Source organism: Bubalus bubalis, chromosome X (genome assembly GCF_019923935.1).
Source record: "Bubalus bubalis isolate 160015118507 breed Murrah chromosome X, NDDB_SH_1, whole genome shotgun sequence".
Classification (NCBI taxonomy): domain Eukaryota; kingdom Metazoa; phylum Chordata; class Mammalia; order Artiodactyla; family Bovidae; genus Bubalus; species Bubalus bubalis.
In genome coordinates this window covers 53,327,302-53,344,636 of record NC_059181.1, presented here as the reverse complement: position 1 = coordinate 53,344,636, position 17,335 = coordinate 53,327,302, and the positions used below count along the sequence as shown (strand labels likewise).

The 17,335-nt window shown below is 44.2% G+C and overlaps 1 protein-coding gene across 4 annotated transcripts in view; it reads left to right on the top strand.

Moving 5' to 3' along the window:
- Positions 1-16,571, top strand: part of MAGED1 (MAGE family member D1) — an 80,331-nt gene extending 63,760 nt beyond the window's left edge. For 3 of the 4 annotated variants that reach the window (XM_045164515.1, XM_006052111.4, XM_045164514.1), the window contains 12 exons: positions 10,446-10,519; positions 11,230-11,958; positions 12,612-13,280; positions 13,415-13,478; positions 13,695-13,774; positions 13,972-14,063; positions 14,301-14,380; positions 14,472-14,514; positions 14,788-14,850; positions 15,408-15,522; positions 15,767-16,152; positions 16,361-16,571. In XM_045164515.1, the coding sequence (XP_045020450.1) occupies positions 10,475-10,519; positions 11,230-11,958; positions 12,612-13,280; positions 13,415-13,478; positions 13,695-13,774; positions 13,972-14,063; positions 14,301-14,380; positions 14,472-14,514; positions 14,788-14,850; positions 15,408-15,522; positions 15,767-16,144 (2,358 nt within the window). In that variant the 5' untranslated portion in view covers positions 10,446-10,474 and the 3' untranslated portion in view covers positions 16,145-16,152; positions 16,361-16,571. Of the gene's footprint in view, positions 1-9,725; positions 9,882-10,445; positions 10,520-11,229; positions 11,959-12,611; positions 13,281-13,414; positions 13,479-13,694; positions 13,775-13,971; positions 14,064-14,300; positions 14,381-14,471; positions 14,515-14,787; positions 14,851-15,407; positions 15,523-15,766; positions 16,153-16,360 lie in introns of those variants that run through there. The other variant, XM_006052110.4, reaches the window with a different exon arrangement.
- Positions 16,572-17,335: the final 764 nt, after the last annotated feature.

The window sequence follows — 17,335 nt, the reverse complement described above, 5'->3', positions numbered from 1 at the left end:
AACTGACAGAGGTGGGCCTCTATTGTGAAGATTTATGTTTGTCTTACTAGGAGTTGGGCTTTGTTTAAATTTTGCTTTAGCAATTAAATTTTGCTTTAGCAATAGGTGGCAGAGGCTTCATATTCCTTTAGTGTCCTTGATTTTGTCTCCTGTCTTGACTTTGGGCTCCTTAAAAGGTCTCTGCTTGCAGCTCATTCAAATATAATCCATTATAATATACTTGAGCCCTGTTGGTATGGTGGTAGGTGCTCTCTTGCTCAGTCGTGTCCAACTCTATAGCCCCATGAACTGTAGCCTGCCAGGGTCCTCTGCCCATGGAATTTTCCAGGCAAGAATACTGGAGTGGGGTGCCATTTCCTACTCCAGGGGATCTTCCCAACCCAGGGATCAAACCCACATCTCTTAAATATCCTGCATTGGCAGGTGGATTCTTTACTACTGAGCCACTGTGAAGCCCAAGGTATGGTATGGTATGGGGGAAAGGGAGTGTTTTGTAATATTCCAATTATATTTCAGTGTTTTAGTGGGCCTGTGACTCTGGCCTATGGCCTTTACAAGTATTTCTATTTGTTGAGTCCTCCCCTGCCCCCACCCCTCCCACCCCTTCTCTGCCACACACACACCTTAGGTGAAACAAGAAAGGTAGAGAGGGGCTGGAACAAAGCTCTGGTAGTCTTTCCTCTTGAAAAGTAGGACTTTGTTATGGAGAAGGCTCTGGGCATATTTCACAGGTATAATCACAAAGACTCTTCCCCTGCTTCTGCTGGGGCCATAGCAGGGGGTCTTTCTCAGATCTTGACTGTGAGAACCTGGTGAGATTCCTGAAATAAAGCCCATGAAAATGTGCTTCCCCAACAGGACTACCACTCCCAAGCGTTTCTCACTCTCATTTTAGTCCACATTCAGCCTCTAGGAGTTTGTCACATTTTCATTTAAGAGTTCCTACAAGTTTATGGCTCTAGTGTCTTCTGCCTTAGGTAAGCAGATCTTATTTGTGACCCTTGATTTGCCTGTCCTTCAATATTACAGGATGGTGATTTGCTCTGAAACCTCATTTTTCTGTTGAGTACAAGGAAAGTCATTGACTGTTAGTCTGTTTAGCTTTTTTGTTGTTAGCACTTCTTTTCAAGACTCTCTAGCCTCACATTCACTGTTTTGTGAAGAAATGCAAAAAAGGAAAGAGTCAGTTGATATTGTGGGTTCCTGAAAAAAAAAGGAGAAACCTAGACCCTGTATTCTAGTGATGGGAAGAAACCCCAGATAGGTTTGTAAGATTCTCTTAACAGTGTGGCCTTGCATCTCACTTCCTGGGAAAGGCCAGGAAGAGGATGAAAACAAGACTACAAAATAAAAATGGTTGTGTGGTGTCTTTAGGCATTCTGAGCTTTGAGTCTCCTCACATAGTTTCTCTCAGCTCAGGATATCATGGAAGTATAAAAAGCGTATGTTCATCAAAGACAGCCTCACAGAGATGAAAAAGGCTCAGCATATGATAGGAGTAGGAGGGTATTTCCCATGTATATGAGTGGAATATGATACCCTCAGAGAGAGTGAGACCCCATCAGGGCTTTGTGGTAGCTTGGACAAACAATGGTAAACCAAATACGACATCATATCATGCTGGCATGTATATATGATACCCAACATATATCACCCATCCTGATGTTTGACACTGAGATACCATAATTTAGGCACAACCCCAGGTGAGGAGAACTTCACACTGCTGGAGTTGAGTTTCAGCCACTCAGTAGATTGGGAAATTGACAGAATCCAAGCTAAGTTGCAGAGAAAAAGAAAACTTGCATTTCTTGTATACCTAAATTTGTCAGATGATATCCATACCTGATGAAGAACCAGCAGCAGAAAGTATGTGATAAATGCTGAGTGTGTGTGCTAAGTTACTTCAGTTGTGTCCAATTCTTTATGACCCTATGGACTATATAGCCTGCCAGGCTCCTCTATCCAAAGCATTCTCCAGGCAAGAATACTGGATTGGGTGGCCATGCCCTCCTCCAGGGGATCTTCCCGACCCAGGGATCAAACCCATATTTCTCTCTGTCTCCTGCATTGTCAGGCAGATACTTTACTACTAGCGCCAGCTGGGAAGCCCTGTAAATACTGAGTATCACAGACAAATTTATCTATTCAAAACATGGGCCACGTGGCTCTTATTGATTGAAAACCACAGTGGTCTTACCTCCAGGCAAGAGTGACATCATGTGAGAAATGACCCCTGGCACTTTGATGAGTACCAAATATAAAGGGAACTAGATATTTGAGGAGCAAAAAGAAAGAACTTCTAACATTAAGCATTCTTTCTGCAGTGAAAGCTGCCATTCCACATCACTCCTCCTCCTCCACATTTTCTCTCTTATTTCAGACACTTCTCTTTTCTCCCTAGTTATTTTCTCTACATTCCTCTTCTTTTTCTTCTTTCCCCGTATTTATTTTCCTTTCTTTTTCATTTACTCCTAACCTGTTTTATCTCCTTCCATTTCCTTTACACATTCTTCCATCCTACGTCCCTTCTCCCTTCTGCATTCTACTTCCTTATTCTCTTCCTGCTTTTTCCATTTCAACTTAGTATCCATTGTTTCTCCATTCTCGTGTTTCTCATTATCTTAATAATTCCATTTACTTGCAATTGTCATTAATTTTTTCTTTTATTACTGTTTTCCTTTTTTTTTCCTTCCTCCCTTTTCTTCCTCTTATACCCTCTCTTTTCAATTTTTCTCTCTTCATTTCTTCCTATCTTCATGCTTCTAACAACAAGGTGATAAAAAGTAAGAGAATAGAATGGAACCAAGATGTACTTAAAATGGTACAATCAACAGGGATAGGATTTGGGAAAAAGGCAGAAAAAAAACATGAAAAACTGTAAGTAAAATAAGAGAAATAAACTACTAAATATGTTTAAAAACTACTTATAAAAAAGCAACAACATTCTAAATGGTGAAATTGTAAAGTCATTTCAAGAAAAAGAAAGGGATATTACTTATTGAGATTATTACTTAATATCTTTTTTGATGTTTCACCAAGTCATCAGAATAACTGTAATATATAATGTAAATTCAGTTCAGTTCAGTTGCTCAGTCTTGTCCGACTCTTTGTGACCCCATGGACTGCAGCACGCCAGGCCTCCCTGTCCATCACCAACACCCGGAGTTTACTCAAACTCATGTCCATTGATTTGTGATGCCATCCAACCATCTCATCCTCTGTCATCTCCTCCTTCTGCCTTCAGTCTTTCCTAGCATCAGGGTCTTTTCAAATGAGTCAGTTCTTTGCATCAGGTGGCCAAAGTATTGGAGTTTGAACTTCAACATCAGTCCTTCCAATGAATATTCAGGGCTGATTTCCTTTAAGGAAAATGTAGTGTACTTTTTAATGTAAATTAAGTGATCAAATTATTTTTATAGTATGATTTTACATTAGAGATCTCAATTTTTTAAAAAATACTTGACTTGGGGACTTAGACTTCCAGCAAGAAGGAATAAATGGTGTAGATGTACTCTTCCATGTTTGTCCTTGTGTGCATTCTATATAATCTAAATGTGAAATCACGCTGAAAGTAGAAGATAAGATGGTTATGGCTATAGTCTCTGGCTATGTAATTAGGCACCCAGGTCTCTTCCAGTCAGGGCAGTATTCCTACAAGCTTAATATGGAGCTGGAACTCTCATTTAGCCCTCAGTAACAAGGAGCCCCTCTCTCCCAGGTGTCAGTGGAGGTGGAGTGGGAATATGGACTTCCACTCACATGTGATAAGCCAGAAGATTAAATAAGATTCAGATCCTTATAAGATGCAAAATATCTTGGGTACAATTGAAAACTACTTGTCATATCAAGAAATATGATAATCACACCTTGAATGAGAGAAGACAGTCAACACATACCAACATCAAGATGATACAGATATTAGAATCATCTACAAGGGTTTTTAAACAGCCATGATAAAGATGTTTCAATGAGCAACTGTTCATAGAATACAGAAAGTCTCAGCAAACAAATAGAAAATCTCCAAAAGAAATAGAAGGTATAAGGAGCAATCAAAAAGAAAATTAGGAACTGAAAAATCCAAAATCCAATAAATGAACTTAACTAATAATAGATGAACTCAGAAGTAGAATAAATAGAAAAAATGAATTAGTGAACTTAAGGTGGAATGACAGAAAGTATCATATCTGACAGGGAAAAATAGACTGAAAACCAAAAATAAACAGAGCTCTCAAGTATTTGTTGGACTACTGCAAAAGATCTAACATAGGTGTCATCATAGTCACAGAAAGAGAGGAGGAGGGACTGAAAAATGTCTGAAAACTTCCCATGTTTGGAAAAAAGCATAATTGGATAGACCCAACATCATCAACCAACAGGATCTAATTGATATTTATAGAACACTCCCCCCAACAATGACAGAATACAAAAAAACTGTGATTAAGAAGTCAAAGAAAATCAAAATAAAAGGAGAGAATGCCCACAGATTGAATGCAGTTGCTCTCATAATTACAGTAAGATGCTTTGTGTGTGTGTGCCCAGTCATGTCCTACTCTTTGTGACCCCCGTGGACTGTAGCCCACCAGGCTCCTCTGTGCATGGGATTTCCCAAGCAAGAATACTGGACCATTTCTTTCTCTAGGGGATCTTTCCAACCCAGGGATTGAACCCAAGATACTTTGTAGATATAAATTATTCCAAAATGTATGGGAAAGCAGAAGAACTAGAATAACAGATAAAATAATTCTGAAAAAGAACAAAATTCTGTTCAACTTCAGGACTATTGTATAGCTACAGTAATCAAGACCATTGCAGTATTGATGGAGGAGTAGACAGACAGACCAATGGAACAGAATAGAGAACTTGAGAAATAGCCTTACACAAGTATGGCCAACTGACCTTTTACAAAGGTGCAAAAATAACTCAATGGGAGGATTATCTTTTCAACAAATTGTGCTGGAATGATAAGATGGATTTTTGTAGCTCTGCCTCTCCCATCCCCCCAAATAAAACTCAACCTAGACCTCACATCTAATTGAAAATTTAAATCCAAATGGAAGATAGACTTCCATACAAAAGTTAAAACCACAAGACTTCTGGAATATAATACATGATAAAATCTTCAGATCGTTAGGGCTTGTTGAAGAGTTCTTAGAAATGACACAGATCTTTAGAAGGAGAAAAAATCAATAAATTGGACTTTCTAAAAAATGTGCCATGTGACTCTTAAAGAGGATGAAGACAAAAGTTACAAACTGGGAGAAACCAGTTTGCAAACCATATATCTGACAGGGGACTTATACATAAAATACATAAATTCTTAAGACTCAACACTTAAAAAAACACAAGCAATTAAATTAGAAAACTGGACAAAAGACATGAAGAAACATTGCACCAAAGAGAATATATTGATGGCAAATAGGCATGTTAAAAATATTCAACATCATTAACCATTAGTGTTAGCTGCTCAGTCATGGCCAACTCCTTGTGACCCCATGGACTGCAGCCCACCAGGCTCCTGTGTCCATGAGATTTTCCAGGCAAGGATATTGGAGTGGGTTGCCATTTCCTTCTCCAGGGGATCTTCCCAACCCAGGGATCAAACCCGGGTCTCCTGCACTGCAGGTAGATTCTTTACCGACTGAGCTACAAGGGAAGCCCGTAAGTTCTTATTTCTCTGGGATAAATGCCCAAGAGGGCAGTTGTTGGATTGTGTAATAGGAGCATGTTAGGTTTTATAAGAAACTTGCCAAACTTTCCCAGTGATTGTATCATTTTACATTCCCAGCAACAATGTGTGAGTGGATCTATTTTCTCCAAATCCTTGCCAGCACCTGTTGTATTTTTTTAAGCATTCTGATAGATGTGAAATACTAACTCATTGTGGTTATAATTTACATTTTCCTCATTAACCTGAGTGACTGAACTGAACTGAACTGATGACTGTTTGTGCAATAGAAGACTTGACTCGGCAGGTCTGAGGTGTTCAGACCCTGAGCATTCCAAAAAAATGTCTGCACATTCCAAAGAAAGGTCCAGCTCTTGACAAGCTCCTGGGAGATAACCTTTAAACCTTTGGCATATTATGCCTGATTAGAATCTTTTTGTTCAGCCGGGGCTTTGGGCCAACAGATGGTTTATGTTAAGAGTATGATTTATAGTGGGGCCTTGAGCCTTGTGGCATTAGTTTGACCTCAGCACAGGCTGGAGACTGAGTAGCTAAGGTTAGCCACCCAGGTGTTCCATGCCTACGTGACTAACCTCCAGGAAATCCCAGGGATCAGGTTTGTCACACATCTTGCTGGGAGAATTAAGCACTGGCCATACAGTTCCACTGAAAGGGAACAAATGGAAGCTCACCCCTGTTCTCTCCTGGACATGTGAGTTATCCACCTTTTAGCTTTGTGGATTTAAATTGGTATCCTTGCATTGTAATAAACTATAGCCTTGAATGTAACACCTATCCTGAGTTCTGTGAGTGCTTCTAGTGAATCATTGAATGCAAGGGTGGTCTTCAGGACCCTGCTGCTGCTGCTGCTAAGTCACTTCAGTCATGTCCGACTGTGTGCGACCCCATAGACGTTGACCCACTAGGCTCCTTCAGGACCCTACCACTGGTAAATCCTAGGTCACATTCTTTTAGCTGATAAGGTGGCTCTTGCAGTTGGAACTGTTACGTAATATAGAATATACACACTGTATTACCTTACTAAAATGTGAAAAAAATATTTGCAATACATGTAGCCCTACGGGATTTCAATTAGCATCTGTAAGACTGTTCAAAGAAATCTCCAAAATAATTAAGACAAAGACAACACAAGAAAAATAGGCAAAAGACTTGCACAAGCACTTTACAAAAGAAATCCAGTAGGTCCATTGACATATGAATATGTATTCCACTACTTACTTATCAGAAATGTAAATTAAAACCACAAGGAGATACTAATAAAACACACACCAGGTTGGGAAAAAAACTGAAAAAGGCTTATGATGCCAAATACTGTCTAGTGTATTGATCTTACTCCTGGGCATCTGATGTCACAGGAATAAATATTAAGCATTAAAAGTAATGATATATGTACAGTTATTTTATTGCAGTGTTGTCAGTATGTGCTTCCTCCCCACACCAAAACACCTGAAACCAAAATGAATTACCATCAATGAGAAAATGATTTAATATATTGTGGTCCATCTCTATCATGGAATAGTATGCAGCAATGCAAAAGAATGAATCAGAGGTAGATTAACATTAACTGAGATAAATCAGATAGATTAAAATATATATAATATGATCTTCATTTTTACAGATTAAAATATATATAATATGATCTTCATTTTTGTAAAACACTAAAGGACTTTTTGAACATGATAGAATATAAAAAATGGTTTTTAAAATGCATGTCTCAGATGAGGGTAGAGGTAAAAGCAAGTGGGAGGCAGTAAGTATTAATAAAAGAATGCAATTCAAAGTATGGCATATATAAAGTAATCCCATTTATGTAAGAATATATGTACATAAAGTGTTGTATGAGAAGTTAGCAACAAAACCTTAACAGTTAACTCAAAGTGGTGAGATTTGGAGTGATGGCTACTTAATTTCTGAAATACTTAGGTAATGTTTGAATTTTTAATGACAGATATGCATTTGTGTAATGAGGAAAAGTAGGTAAATTCATCACAGGAAAGAAACAAGAATGCCTCTGAGGTTTCTTGTATAAGCAACAGAATGGATGGTGGTATTCATTCATTCATTAAACAAGTATTTTTAGAGCATATAAAATACACTAGGCACCATTTTATGTTCTAAGGATACAGCAATGAATAAAACAAAAATCCATCTCCCTAAAAGGATTCTAATGGAGAGAGAAGGGCATGATAGGACAAACACAGTGTTGGTTAGGAGGAGGATATATGGGACCTGTTAATTGTGAAAATACAGAGACAATTGCAAGAGTGGCATAGATTGTCAGATTACAGATTTAGAATTCATAAGTCAAGACTGGAGATAATAGATATGGGATCAGAAAGCATATAAAATGGTGTTTTAGGCCTCCTTTCTTGAGTCTGATCACGTCCCACTGCAGACACTTTCCAGAGGAAGTGCTGAGAAAAAACAGGCAGCTGACAGAGGAGGTTGCTATGCAACAGATGGGGAAAGTTATCCAGCCAGGCAGAATTGATGTTGGCCCTTGGGGACCAAATGCTGCAGTACTTCCCAGCATTAGCTTCCTTTTGTATGTTGGCTTCTGGCAGGAGCTGATGCCAGAATAAATGTGAAAGGTACAAAGATGTACCTTGGATGTTTGGAAAGTATCAGTTCAGTTTGAGTCATTTCACATCTATGTAACATTTTCTGCCTTTTTGAGCCTCTCCATTCTGGAAGCACAGTTTGTGTCATTGCATAGGACCCCAGTAAGTGCTACTTGTCTTTCCCATTTTGCATGTTGAGAAGCCAGACTCGGAGAATTCCAGTGGCCTGAGTGGGCTCACACAGCTAGTGACAAACTGGCCCAGCACTCCATCCCAGGAACTGAGGCCCAGCCCTGGAAGGAACCAGAGCAGACATTCACTCTCAGTCAAGGCTTGCCATGATTCAGACACACAAGTACCTGAGTGTCCTGGCTGCTCTGGAGGGCACCAAGAAGGCCTCAGGGACATTTGTGCCACTTAGAGCAAAAGAGGCCTGATGGATCAGGCAGTGGACCCCAGAGAGCAATTTGCACACCTGGATGGACCCACATAGAGCAGGCAGGGGTGGGGAGTGGGTGCTGGGGCCCCTTCCTGTGTTCTCCAGGATGCAGAGCATGAGCTCAAGTTTGGGGCAGACGTTGACAGAGCCGGGGAGGTTGAGTGAATCTGCTGCTCAAACTGAAGAAGTGAGGGTGCCTCAGTCCCTGAGCCAGCAATGGTGCAACATGGGTTTTAGGGTCTGGAAAACCAGGTCCACATTTTGCATTTTCCGTTTACTGACTGTCCTTGTCTAGTTCATGCAATATGTCTGTACCTCATTATCTTGATCTGTAAAATGGAGATGCTGATATCCACTTTTCAGGGCTTCTGTGAGAGGAAAACAAGCCCCAGCATAGATCCTGCCGTTAAGTACAAGCTGTACCCATCCCTCCCCACCTCCCCACACAAAATAAATAGCTGGAGCTGCACAAAGGGCAAGAAAGTAGCTAATGTTTGAGTCCGGAAACTGTTGAGTGGGGAGGAGATCTTGTAGGGTCACATGGCAGGCACAGACTTTTTCTACCGCCATTAATGTATCCCTCTCTGGCCATTTTCCTAGGTGCCTAAATGGATGAGATTATTTTTAGCAGAAGCTTAGCACTTGTTGCAATTAGAGACCCTACATAGAGACCTCTTTAATAGTGACCTAAATGCTGCTAGACAAGAGGGTGGTTGATGTACGCTGACTGACAGGAGGGGCCGCTAGAGGGGAGGGAAAGAACAGAGACGCATTGCGGAAAAGGTAGGGGGGCCGACGCGTGGGGCAAGGGGTGGGATCTAGAGGCACAGCGCATCTGTTTGGGGGAGGGGCCGATGCATACTGTCAACCTGGTTGGTGATGGGGTGGTGTGTTGGCAGAGGGGCGGGACTGCTTCCCACTGCACATGCTCAGCATAGCCTTCAGGGCGAAGCTTTTGTTGGGGAAGCAGGCGGGACTCTTATTTGGTCGATCAGGTCTTGCGCATGCGTACAACCATCTGAGGTGGTGGGTGGTATATTAGGCGAAGAGGCGGGGTCGTCTTAGCTGCCGCGCTGGCATTTTCTCCTGGACAAGGAGAGGGTGCGGCTGCTGAGAGCCGAAAACTGCAATCCCGATCCTCTGAGTCGTGAAGAAGGGAGGCTACGAGGGGGTTGGGGTTGGGGCCTGAGGCAAGGTGAGAATTAGCCCCCAGATAGGGCATCTTGCCCCCTGGTGCGGGCCCCCTATTTTTCATCCCGATCCCTTTATCCCGGATTCGTATCCCTTTTCCACTCCCCAAGCCCCGATTCACACCCCTCACCCGATTCTCCCTTATTCAGAATCCCTGTTCGCTCTCTAAACCCCTCCCATCGTTCAAAACCTCTACAGATTTCTCGACTTAGGTCTGTACTGTTATACGATTCTCATTATTTGAAAACTCCATTCAATTTCCCAAATGCGAATCCCAATTCAATCTGCCTGGATTCAGAATTCTTATCTGAATCCCGATTTGAAGCTTCTCTTCGTAGCTTCTCAGGATTCAGAACCTCCATCTGGACACCCATTCACTTTTCCCACTCCAGTCTGGCCCGTTCCTCTCATATTCAGCACCTCATCCGCCCCCACAATCAAACCTCAAACACCACCATCTCCCAAAATTCGTTCCTTCTCGTTTGCCCTTTAGTATAACGCTCCCCAAATTCGTTCCTTCCCGTTTGCCCTCTAGTATAACGCCCAACTCCTCCTCCACACCCCCCAGGCTCTGCTCTTGCCAGAGGGACAAGAATCATGTCTCAGAAAATGGACTGTGGTGCGGGCCTCCTCGGCTTCCAGGTGAGATCTCCACTCCCCACCCCACCGTTTCCCTAGCCGACAGTTCCCCCGGGGCTCCTTTGGCTGTCCAGACGTTGCCTTCTTGATGCCTAGATTCCGTCATTTTTCAAATTCCTATGGTTTAAGGTGTGTGTGTGGCGAGGGGGGCGGGTGTCATCCCTTTTCAGCCGTCAGTCCCCCTTCAGATAAAGGGGAGACCATGTTAATAGTAAGGGCAATCTGCCCAGAGAATCCCGATTGAGTAAGGAACCTTCCCCCCGCCCCCCATAGTCCTGGCGCTTATGGAGCTCTCTGCCGCCCCCTCCCCCAACCTCCTGCCTCCACCTTCCCTTTCTCCCGCATTCCCCACCCCCTGCGACCCCCTTGTTTTCCTCAACTCCTCAAGGCGGCACTCTCGTTCCACCTCCTCCTCCTGAGCTCCTACCCCGGGCTACATTGCTCTGCTCTAACCTCACTCCTAGATCAGCAGCCCCCCTCCACACTTGTCCCCTCTCTTCATTTGGCCCCACTCCTTGTTTACCCACTGCCTCACTCAGCCCCTATCAGATGTTTTGTTACCCCTTCACGCCGCTCAGGCCTCGAGATGTCTTACTCACCCTTCTCTTTATGCATCAACCAGCCTCACCTTCCCTACACATTCTGCCCCCCACCTCACCCTTCCAACCCCACTTCGGGAGCCCAGAGATTTAATTTTTACCCCTTATTTGCAGGCTGAGGCCTCCGTAGAAGACAGCACCTTGCTTATGCAGACCCTGATGGAGGCCATCCAGATCTCGGAGGCCCCGCCTACCAGCCAGGCCACAGCAGCTGCCAGTGCACCGAATGCTAGTCCTCAGAATTCACAGCCCCCAGCAGCCAGTGAGATGGCTGATACGCAGGCTTTAGCAACTGCCACTAAGCCTAAGACAGCCTTTAAGGTCCAGAATGCCACCACAAAAGGTCCAAATGCTGCCTATGATTTCTCCCAGGCATTTAATGCCAAGGAGACTCCCAACATTCTGCCTACAGCACACTTTAAGTCCCAAAATGCCCCCGCAAAGGGCCCAAATGCTGCCTATGATTTTTCCCAGGCAGCCCCTACCGGTGAGTTAACTGCCAACAAGTCAGACATGGCCTTTAAGGCCCAGAATACCACTACTAAAGTGGTCCCAAATGCGGCCTACAATTTCTCTCAGTCTCTCAATGCCAGTGAGATGGTCAACACTCAGCCCAAGACAGCCTTCAAGGCTTGGAATGACACCACTACGGCCCCAACTGCTGATACCCAGACCCAGAATGTTAACCCAGCCAAGATGGCCACTTCCCACACTGACATAGAGGCTGACCCAAGCCCAGGTATCTGTGAATCTGATGGTGCAGCTGCACAGACATCAGCGGACGGTTCCCAGGCTCAGAATCTGGAGTCCAGAACTATAATTCGGGGCAAGAGGACCCGTAAGGTGAGATCACTACTAGTTCGACTTTGCTTTGGGCTCTTTCCTTTCTTCTTTGAGGCAGTTCATTTGTTCTAAACAAGACAAAACTAAATATATATAATTGTCTGTATTCAGCTACGTTGTAGGGGATGATATGGTAAATATGATGATTCTTGTTAGTCCACAGACTAATGGGGAGATGAGACATGGACCCGTAATGTATACAGTCTTTGTGTAATTCATTTTACATTTTAAAAGTAGCCATGTGTTAGATCTTGGCCTAGGCACATTCACACAGGCTATCTCACTCACTAAATCTTCAAGGTACCTCATAGCAGCTAGGGATCATAGTTTCAGTGTTACAGAGAAGGAAAATAAGTCCCAGAGAGGTGAAGTGACTTGAGTGATTTGTCCAGGGTGGTACAAGCAGAGCCAGTGATGGACATAGGAAGAGGAGAAGCCTCAGGCCCCACCCTTGGGTTGCTCCTGGCCTGGTTCAGAGATGAAACTTCTGCCTGGAAGACAGTGAAAGACAAGCCCAGGACTCAGGGTGACCATTGGCTAGTAGGTCAGGCTGTCACTACAGGTGAGGGTTTTAGGGGGCCTTCCTGAAATAGATATGGTGAGGACATAGAAACACTTGGTAACCCTGACCTTCCTTTTCTTTGCTAATGCAGATTAATAACTTGAATGTGGAAGAGAGTAGCAGTGGGGATCAGAGGCGGGCCCCACTGGCTCCAGGGACCTGGAGGTCTGCACCAGTTCCAGTTACCACTCAGAGCCCACCTGGCGCACCCCCCAATGTGCTCTGGCAGACCCCATTGGCCTGGCAGAATCCATCAGGCTGGCAAAATCAGCCAACCAGGCAGACCCCACCAGCACGTCAGAGCCCCCCAACTAGGCAGACCCCACCAGCCTGGCAAAACCCAGTTGCTTGGCAGAACCCAGTGATCTGGCCAAACCCAGTGATCTGGCAGAACCCAGTAATCTGGCCGAACCCCATTGTCTGGCCTGGTCCGGTTGTCTGGCCAAACCCACTGGCCTGGCAGAATCCACCTGGGTGGCAGACCCCACCTGGATGGCAGACTCCACCAGGCTGGCAAGGTCCTCCAGATTGGCAAGGCCCTCCCGATTGGCCACTACCCCCTGACTGGCCACTGCCACCCGACTGGCCGCTCCCCACTGACTGGCCACTCCCACCTGACTGGATCCCCACTGATTGGCCAGTTCCACCAGACTGGCAAAACCTGCGCCCCTCACCGAACCTGCGCCCCTCTCCTAATTCGCGTGCCTCACAGAACCTGGGTGCCTCGCAGCCCCGAGATGTGGCCCTTCTTCAGGAAAGAGTAAGAACTCTAACTCCCCAGTTGCTTCTCCCCACCCACCCTCACTTCTTTTCTTTGTTGTACTTCCATCTATAATTCAATCAAGTGTTCTGTCAATATCTTATAATTTTAATGGTTTTCTTTTTCCCTCTCAGGCTAATAAGCTGGTCAAGTACCTGATGCTTAAAGATTACACTAAGGTGCCCATCAAGCGCTCAGGTAGGCATTCAGTACCCTCTCCCAGAGATCTGCCCTTCCCCTCACCCCATTCTCTGTGGATATCTCTGTGCTTATATGTCCCCTCCCCTTCAATCCCCTCCTTCCATGGTTGAGTCTTCCTTTTTCACTTACTGTGCTCCCCTGGGCAGGGCTGGCAAAGATGTCACAGCTCTGTGGCCCCTGCTCAGCTCAGATGCTTCCTCCTCTCACCTACAGAAATGCTAAGGGATATCATCCGTGAATACACTGATGTGTATCCAGAAATCATTGAACGTGCGTGCTTTGTCCTGGAGAAGGTGAGAAGGCAACCCTGAAGGACAGAATGATGGGGAAAGGTTTGCGAGGAGGGGCTTTGATAGATACTATGAGAAAGTCTTGGTTTAAAAGATTCATGGGATTCCTATTGGGAGTTTTATGCAAATCACAGGGAGTGAATGTGGGTATGCTTATGCTAGATTCTGTAATTTCATAGTCCGTTTTCTTGCCCCTGTAGAAATTTGGAATTCAACTGAAAGAAATTGACAAGGAAGAACACCTGTATATTCTCATCAGCACCCCTGAGTCCCTGGCTGGCATACTGGGAACGTAAGATGGGAAAGGAGGAGAAACATTGCCATTCTCAGTGGTGGTTTTTTCCTGGGAGTTTCAAGTAGATCGGCGTTCAGGATTCAGGGTCACATAGCAGGTCATGGGCAGAGGTGGGGTAGAGTTGTCTCCTAGCTGAGGAATACTAGGAAAGCTGGATGGGTAAACTGCCTGGGGTGCCTGTGTAAATGGCTGCTGAATATATATATATATATATTTTTTTTTTTACTTCTTTAGGACCAAAGACACACCAAAACTGGGTCTCCTTTTAGTGATTCTGGGTGTCATCTTCATGAATGGCAACCGTGCCAGTGAAGGTGAGTGGCCGGGCCAGCAGTTGGGGGTTGGCTACCGCCTGATTTCCATGTTCATTTTCCATCCCTTGTCTCCCCTTGCCTCCCATTGCAGCTGTCCTCTGGGAGGCACTACGCAAGATGGGACTGCGTCCTGGGTATGATTGGGCTCTTTCATCTCTTGCCTGTTATATGATTCTTTGGCAACAGAGGATGGTTCCAGGATTGCATCAACCTGGTAGTCTAAGGGAATTGGTTTGGGGAGGTACAGAGCCCAAAGATGTGACCTGGGTAGATGGGGAAATAGTCCTGGTCTCTTCCTCTTCTCTTATCTCTGACTTCTGTGCTGGAAAACTCTTTTCTTTCCTTTGGGCTATGTCATAGTCTCTAATTATGGATCTCTCCTTTTTTTTTTTTTTTTTTGCTTTCAGGGTAAGACATCCCCTCCTTGGAGATCTGAGGAAGCTTCTCACTTACGAATTTGTAAAACAAAAGTAAGTGATGCCTAAGCGGCTTTGTCTTGTCCTCATGAATTTGTGTGCTGGTCAGCCTCAGAAAGCCCTTCCCATGCTGCTCATTTCTTACATTAACTATACCTATGCATATGCACACATATATACTCAGGAGTACTTACTGAGTATATTCCTTGTGGCTAAATTTTCCTGCAGTATAGTTATCTCGCAAGTGGAGCTTGTCCACCACGCCTACAGTAGATATTCCCAAGGCTGGGTTAGCAGAGGCTTTTCAGTAGGCCTATCTGTGGTTCAGTAACAAGATTGTAAGAACCTGGAGTCAGAACTGTGGCAGAGGGGGTGAAAAAGTGTTGTGCTTTCTATGACTCTACATAAGTCATCCTCTAGTCCTAGGTGACTGGTGTAGAAACACAGGAATTTGAAGGCCTGATTATTAGAGGGTAAATAATCTGTGTTTCGGAATGAGACTGGAGGGAGTTGCTACCTGAAATCTGAGGTGTCAGAATCTCGGATTATTATGCATTGATGAACTCTGATCTTGGCTGGGTAGAAACAAAGGCCTTTCTCCTCTTTCTAAGGTACCTAGACTACAGACGAGTACCCAACAGCAACCCTCCTGAGTATGAGTTCCTCTGGGGCCTCCGATCCTACCATGAGACTAGCAAGATGAAAGTGCTACGATTCATTGCAGAGGTAATAGAGGAACAGCTCTAGACTTGATAGGTTAAGGGATGAAGTATGACTGGCTGGGAAAAGTCCAGAGCAGGAATGAGATCTTTCTTAGGTATTGCACATGGTAGGTGCCACATTATTGGTGGTATTTGTTGTTGTTACTATGTAAACAGTAGCACAAAGTAGGGTGCTAAGTATATAGTGGGTGCTTCATAAATATTAACTAATACTATCACGGGCTTTTATTTTCTACTCCTCATCTCAGGTTCAGAAGAGAGACCCTCGTGACTGGACTGCACAGTTCATGGAGGCCGCAGATGAGGCCTTGGATGCTTTGGATGCTGCTGCAGCCGAGGCTGAGGCACGGGCTGAGGCGAGAACCCGCATGGGGATTGGAGATGAGGCCGTATCTGGGCCCTGGAGCTGGGATGACATTGAGTTTGAGCTGCTGACGTGGGATGAGGAAGGAGATTTTGGAGATCCCTGGTCCAGAATCCCATTTACCTTCTGGGCCAGATACCACCAGAATGCTCGCTCCAGATTTCCTCAGACCTTTGCCGGCCCCATTATTGGCCCTGGTGGTACAGCCAGTGCCAACTTTGCTGCCAACTTTGGTGCCATCGGTTTCTTCTGGGTTGAGTGAGATTTTGGGTAGGTATATCACTTTGGATTGGGCACTTAGGGTCACTGGGAGTTATAGAATCCATAGGAATGTATTTATGTGCTCTAGCTGGGAGTTCTAGGAAACCCATGGTGATGAGATGAAGGAAGTATGGGGAAGCAGTATTTGTTATTTATATTCCTTACTACTTGGTATATGCATTGATTTTTAATTTTTTTTCTTTTTTTATGTTCACAGATATTGCTAATACGTTGCAACTGTCTTTCCCCTGAGTGAGGATGAAGCCTCAGAATCCTTCTAAACGCAGCTATCTAGAGAGCCACATCCTGTTGACTGAAAGTGGCATGCAGGAAAAATTTATTTGCTGTTCCTTGTCTATTGCTTACCCCCTCCCTTGTGTGCTGTCAAGTTTTGGTATCAGAAATAAACGTTGAAACTGCAAAGTAAATTAGATGTGTTCCCTGTTTTCTGGATTTAATGAAAAATCACCATGTTTGTATGGGAGAAATGGGGCCTCAGTACTAGCCTGAAGGGCAGATCAGTTTTCTAGCTAATGGATAGGGAAACAAAAGAGTGATTGATGAACATGAATGTTAAAGAGGTCTAAAAATAGGTATGGTATTAAATATCACTTAAGTGAATCATGTGATAGATATGCTGCTAGATGTTTTGGAGTGACATTGAAAGATGAAATGAGAGAGGGTGTAGGTGGTCAGACAGTTGCATTTAAGAAGACAGAGGGGGTAGAACTCCAGGTAATAATAATAAAGTTCAGAGAGTGGGTAGTTGAAGGGAAGGGAATATAGCTGTTCCTGGAGATAATGTTCTGGGGACTCAAGGGTGTTGGTTATATTATCCATGTGGAAAGTGAAATAACTTTGATGGGGGCAAGAATAGGAGCAGAGAACATGATGAACCAGGTGCCAAAGATTCCTGTGTGAGAAGAAAAGTCTCATACCTAATCACATTGCCTGTAAAGGAGTGGGCCCACTGACCCCCCCCACCCCCACCCCCGCTGCTATCTCTGGAAATGCTGCCCAGGAATCTGCCTCTAGAAAGCCTTTGCAATTCCCTACCCCCACAGGAACAGGATCTCATCACAGAGACAACATCTTATGCATAGTGAAGGAGGCCTCACAATGCCTTCTCCCCTCCTCCAGGGAGAAAACGGAAATTATTGCTTATGTGTGCATGCTAAGTCACTTCAGTTGT